At 43.1% G+C, this 5,871-nt stretch overlaps 2 protein-coding genes across 2 annotated transcripts; both read right to left on the bottom strand.

Annotated features, from left to right (window-relative positions):
* Positions 1–1,856: 1,856 nt before the first annotated feature.
* Positions 1,857–3,302, bottom strand: LOC9634139 (scarecrow-like protein 33). The gene has a single exon (XM_002979075.2). It carries the CDS (start codon positions 3,300–3,302, stop codon positions 1,857–1,859), a length of 1,446 nt encoding a protein of 481 aa, XP_002979121.2.
* Positions 3,303–3,467: 165 nt separating this feature from the next.
* Positions 3,468–3,839, bottom strand: LOC112349613 (F-box/kelch-repeat protein At4g19330-like). The gene has a single exon (XM_024684340.1). It carries the CDS (start codon positions 3,837–3,839, stop codon positions 3,468–3,470), a length of 372 nt encoding a protein of 123 aa, XP_024540108.1.
* Positions 3,840–5,871: the final 2,032 nt, after the last annotated feature.

Here is a 5,871-nt window from a genome sequence, read left to right as displayed (position 1 = left end):
CTATAGACTTCCACTAAAATAGTGAAAAGGTTTAAAAATTACTAAATCTTCAACACAATTTTTATTTATATTAATTCTACATTTATCAGTATAACAATTAATGTGGATTCAAACCATCAGTCTCTCTAGTATTTCAATCATCAAAAGGACCTTCAAGGCCACTTTACTCATTGGCAAGAGTTTTTGGAGAAAATGTTTATTACAATCCAGTACACGTATAGAAGCAATAATAAGGTGGTTGATGCATTATCTAGAATAATAAATTCTATCTCATTCATGAAGATATCTAGTGATCTCTTGGGTGAGATTAAGGAGTTTATTGACTTCAACTCCTTTATCAATGATACTCGTGTGAAGGTTTTTTTGAGGGATGTCTTTACAAATTTGAAGGGTGACAAATTTGCATTATTCATGATATAAAATGGAATTTTAGTGAAGAAGGGATATATAGTGGTTCCTTGTGTTGACAAACTTATTAAATAAATTTTGGTTGTGTCATGAGTGCCAAGTGCTAGGTATCTGAGGATACTAAGAATGTATATATTGGTGAAGAGGCCTTTTTTTTTTGCCTAGGATAAAGTTAGATGTTGAGAAGTATGTACCTGCCAAATAATCAAAGTTAATCATCAAAAGCTTGTTGGCCTCTATCATCCTCTACATGTACATAAGAACAAGTGAGATAGCATCTAGATGGACTTTATCATTGGTTTGCCCAAAACCTTTCAAAAAAATGATACTATTTTGGTTATTGTGAATTATAAAAGATGATTTATAAAGATTTAAATATAAAAGGAAAGGGCCTATGGATAAAAGTGCATATCTTTTTTTAATCAATTAAGGATTTTGGGATATTTAGGGTTTGTTCTTGGGTTTGAATAGTACTAATTTGGGTGACTTCCTAAGAAGTCCAAATTTAAGAACTTACATTTGATATCAAAGAGAAACATGTTGAAAGATAATCTATAAAAGTTTAAATATAAAAGGAAAGGGTTAATTAATGCAAATTGATACTGCTGTGGCTCTGCAAGGTCTAACATCGCTCCTTCTCACACCCATTCAAGCTTATGATCAGCATATAGTGGTGCAGGGAGCTGTTGTTTGTGCAGCCATGAAGCAGGCAATTCTCAGGCTGCAGCAGTATCACCAACAATTAGATAGTGCAGCCCAATGTCTAAATCGCAGTTTGGTGGCCCTGAATGAGAAATGCATCCTATATCCTTTCTTCGAGTGTGTAAATCCTGGGGTAACAGAGGAAATTATCCATCCCAGTAAGCTAGTTTATCTTGCCAAGGACATGGCAAGCAGTGAGAAGTTTGCGGTCAAGTATGTTCAACAGTACGGGTATGCACAAATGTGGGCTGATGCCGGCTACACACCCCACAACCTGGCTGGAGGTGGAAATGGAGTACCTGGATAGTAAGACAGGCTGGGAGCTTCTTTATGGCCTTAGGGATGCGGAAACACTCTGGGGTCAGAGGGTGGCGTGTCTGAAGGCTGCTCACGGGGTGAAAGTTGGCGAGACAAGCAGGCTACATATGACGTGCATAGCAACATGCATGACAACAATGTTAGGTTCATTGACTTTGACTGGGCCATGGAGAGGGATCACTGTATCCAACCTTTATGACAACAATGGAGGGAGTTTGAACCAACAGGCAAGCATGATTTGTTCCTTTCACAATGCAGGCAGGATATGGAACTGAAGAATGTGTCTTTATTGACAGCAACAACAGAAGATTACTAGGCCTAAACCACTCTGGAAAGAAGATAAGTAAGAGATGATAGGGAGAAGAGAGTGCTGGCTGCTAGTCAAATTTCAGCCACTTCTTAGTCAACACGCACGAGTGCAAGAGCTTTTAGAAGTGGTATCTTTTTGAACTCTTGGCGCTGTACGAATTTCTCGGCTTCACGCCAGGTTTCCATGCACAAATCCCAAACGCCAGGGCGTCCTTCCATGCCAGTAGCAACCAGTGCCCATCCCTGTACAAGCTAAACTTCTCGCCTCTCCAGATCAGCCTGGCTGTCTCGATAACTTGGTCGCTCAGAGGCAGCTGCTCGAATCCAGCTTTCTTTGCCGTCGAATCCCAGTAGTAGTATGGCCCCGGCCGTTCCACTCGATCCACCCCTTCACAGGCCACCACATTCATGATGCTCCTCTCCACAAACTTTCTTGCGAAGCCAAGCTCTTGCGGATGATCCTTAAGAACCTCTCCAAAACCGTTTAGAATGTTGGCATAGTACGCAAGTGTCGCCTCAAAGCGCTGGACGAAGAACGGGGATGAGACGTTGGGGTCGGCGCTTTGCAGAGACTGGATCAACAATGCCGGCTGGAGCTTGAGCATGCGATCGAAGAACACCTTCCTTGGATTGTTTGCTGCGGTGGAGTCGTCCCTCAAGAATCGCAGTCTCCTGTTTGTGTTGATGACCACAAACTCGTTCAAGCTGTTGCACTGCGGCTGTGCGAGCTCCCAAGAGTCTGCAGTGATGTAGTTAAACTCAAACGGAATCCCACACAATTCTGCGAACTCGAGTAAATGCTTCCCAATCTGTGCACCATCTATCATCCCAGACGAGTCGATTCCTGTCATCCTCAGCAGTGGAGCTCCCTCGGGTTGCTGAGATAAAGCTCGGATAAGCCACGGCCACTGACTGCCATACAGTATCCCGTAGTCCACAATATGAATCCGCTTGGCTCCCTTGCACGCCTCGAGAATTATGTGATTCGAGATCACCTCGGTGGCGCTGAACCACGGGAGGTTCATGCACAAAAGCCCCACGTAGCGCTTCTGAGAAACCTCTCTGGACAGAGCCGAGTAGAGCTGTGAACCACACCCTTTAAGCCTTGCTACCAGTGCGTTGACGAAGAACAATGCGGTCCTTTCTAAGTGGCTGTTTTCGGATGTCACTGAGTTCTTGATCAATCCGATGAGATTGTAAACCTGTGCCGAGTTCCTGGCTGCTACTGCTCTTGCGCACTCTCTGAGCAAGCTAAATACTTCCTGGTCGACCTGTTCTTGATCACTGTCCGGAGACTGGACGCAACCTCTTATGATGGAATTCAGGTCGTCCATGTAAGCCTGGTATCTGTTCTGCTGCGGGGTTGCAACCTCCTGCTCGTCACTATCACTATCCCCGCCTAAAAGCATCTTGGAAAGGTAACTCAGCGCAGGATCGTCCAGCTGCAAAACAGGAGCCGCAACTGGAAGTGGTTCAATTCTTACTTGGTGTTGCAAAAGGGCCTTCTGCAGCAGCGGAATCAAGCTGCCCGTTGTCATTTGCGACCTGTAGCCCTCTTCCTCCATCATGACCTCGAAGTCAAAAACCCTCCAAGCCGGAAAGATTCATATACAAGTCAAAAAGGTGTTCTGATTTACCTCAGAAATGTGATCTCAATTGATCACATTCCCCGAATTTCAGAGAAAGATCGTATCAAAAAAGTCAATAGAAGGATCAGTGACTGCATGTTTTCACATAAAAACGTGACGTGGTCTTGCCTCCCACGACTTCTTGCCATTGTCGTATCTCAACAACAATGATCCCGCCTTGTCAAACTTGTACATCTGGTTGGAGTGCACAAAGCAGCAGTGCCGCTCCTGCAATCCAAGGAGGTCCGCCACTTCCCAGGAAAGATCTCGAGCTGAGAAAACAAACGTCGGGCCACCACAGCACAAGGTCACAACCATCTTGCTGTCATCGACGAGGAGGGCGTTGTGAAATCTGTTTTCCAGCGATGGTGGAAGGGGGAGAGGATCCCATCGATCCTCCACTGGTTTGTATACCTCAGCATCTGGTTCCTCCCCCATACTGTTGCCACCCACGATGTAGAGCTGACCCTCCATAGCCGCGGACACATAGCACTTTCGTCGATGCAGCATTGGCGCCGTGATGCTCCATCAATTTGTGTGTGCATTGAAGATGCTCACTGATTTGTTGCGGCCCCATCTCCCAAGAAGATAGAGCTTGCTGCCGATGGCCCTGCACTTGAATCCTCTCCTGGTGTCGAGCATGAAGCCCTACAAGGAGGAGGAGGTAATATCATCCATTCACTACTGGATTGAACGCAATGATTGAAAGCTCGTCCCTAAGCAACACCGTGGCAACAAGCAATTCCTTGTCCAATCCCTGGGTGGAGTGATCATCATAGAACTTGGCACTGGAGATGAGATTCCTCCATGCTCAGCTCACTTGGTACATCTGCTCATGGGATGAGAGTGACACTTGCAGGAGGCATTAGTAAGTGGCATTGTTGTCCAGGCCAGGGATAAGCAACACTATTGCCGCCTCTTACTCTATTGATGATCGCCACTTCAACTGTAAAATTTGTCTCTTACTCTATTGATGATTGCTACTTCAATTGTCAAATTTTATAGTTTGTGGTTGACATTTCTAGCCAATAAAAGAATTTATGCAACTTCTCAGTCATACAATGATGTCTTATATATTTACGTAGAATAGAAGAATCATGGTAGGTGTGGAAAAAGGGTGGAATAAATATTGAAGGTTTGATTAGCAGTAAATGATTATCAGGATTTGTCCTCTCAAAATAAAAATAATTATTCTTAAAGCAATATTGAGAATGTAAATGCTGAAATGGCAAGTCATCAACAAATGATGTAAAATTCTCAAATCTATTGCAATGCTTTTAGATATGTGGCTTAACTTTTTGAGCCTCATGAACCTCATCAAGAGAAGGTAAATTTTGCTTTACACTTTATGAACACTGAACATCAAATATAACAACCACTAACAACATGAAATCCTCATCTAAAAAATCCATAAATATTATAAAAACAAACTCGTAATAAACATAAAAAGATAGCAAAGAAGGGAGAAGAGCTTGAAAAAAAGCATTAGCATCAACCATATAACTCTTTAAGCAATGAACAATTTCAAAGTCATATATTTAAAACTTCAAAATGAGGGATCTCATCTCTAATGCCAAATTCTACAATGATCACTTTGCACAGGGGTTGGATGAAGAGCCACAGTGATCCTCAAGCAAGAGGATGAGCTTTTGATCATGGCATTCAATCCCAGGGGCATGGACCATATTTGAGCTCACGAGTTGAGCTCAATTTTCAATTGTAATTTAGTACAAACATTATAAACTTTAAAATTTTAAGGTTATGGCGAACTTAATAATTTCATAATTCTCTATGTGAGGGCCAAGTGTACAGCTACGATGCCGTATACTAATATTAGCGTAGTGGGGTTTTGGTAGCTGTCGGATTGGTTTCAATCCGGACCACTCGCTCCTGTATATAAGCTAGGGTTTTTGGGCTAATTGATATGCACATTTCTGTATTCCCTTTCCATATTCCAAGTACTCACATTGGTGGAGTTGAGGGGCACCTTTGATTGTCCCTAGGGAGTGCTTGGATTTGGGATTTCAGTTTAGATCTAGCTTTTGCATTGTCTAGATTTAGCTTTTTCCAGTTCCTTTCTTTTGTTCTTTCCTTTCAGGATTTTGGTTTAGATCTAGCTTTTTGCATTGTCTAGATCTACTATTTCTTTTCAGCTTTTTGTTATTTCTCTTCTTTTGCTCTTTCGTTTGCGTTCATCTTCATGGCCGATCCGCCATCTCTTCCTTTGAGTCTAGAGCAATAGTTGGTTCAATTGCTTGATGCTATGCGCTTGCAATTGAACAACCAAACTCAGTTGATGGCATCGTTCACGGCACATGGTACAACTCCTCCTGCTCTTAGTGCCAATCCTCGTGTTCGGCCGGAGTTCTTTCGTGGGAATCCTGGGGATGATGTGTACCATTGGTTCGATCACTTCACGGTGGTTGCCACATATCATTCTTGGGATGATGCTCGACATTTGCGTGAGTTCCCCACATGTCTCCAAGGGACAGCATTGCAATGGTAC

The sequence above is a fragment of the Selaginella moellendorffii genome, unplaced genomic scaffold (genome assembly GCF_000143415.4).
Source record: "Selaginella moellendorffii unplaced genomic scaffold, v1.0 SELMOscaffold_40, whole genome shotgun sequence".
Taxonomy (NCBI): Eukaryota; Viridiplantae; Streptophyta; class Lycopodiopsida; order Selaginellales; family Selaginellaceae; genus Selaginella; species Selaginella moellendorffii.
Note: the sequence above shows the minus strand (reverse complement) of the source record. Positions and strands in the feature narration are given on the sequence as shown.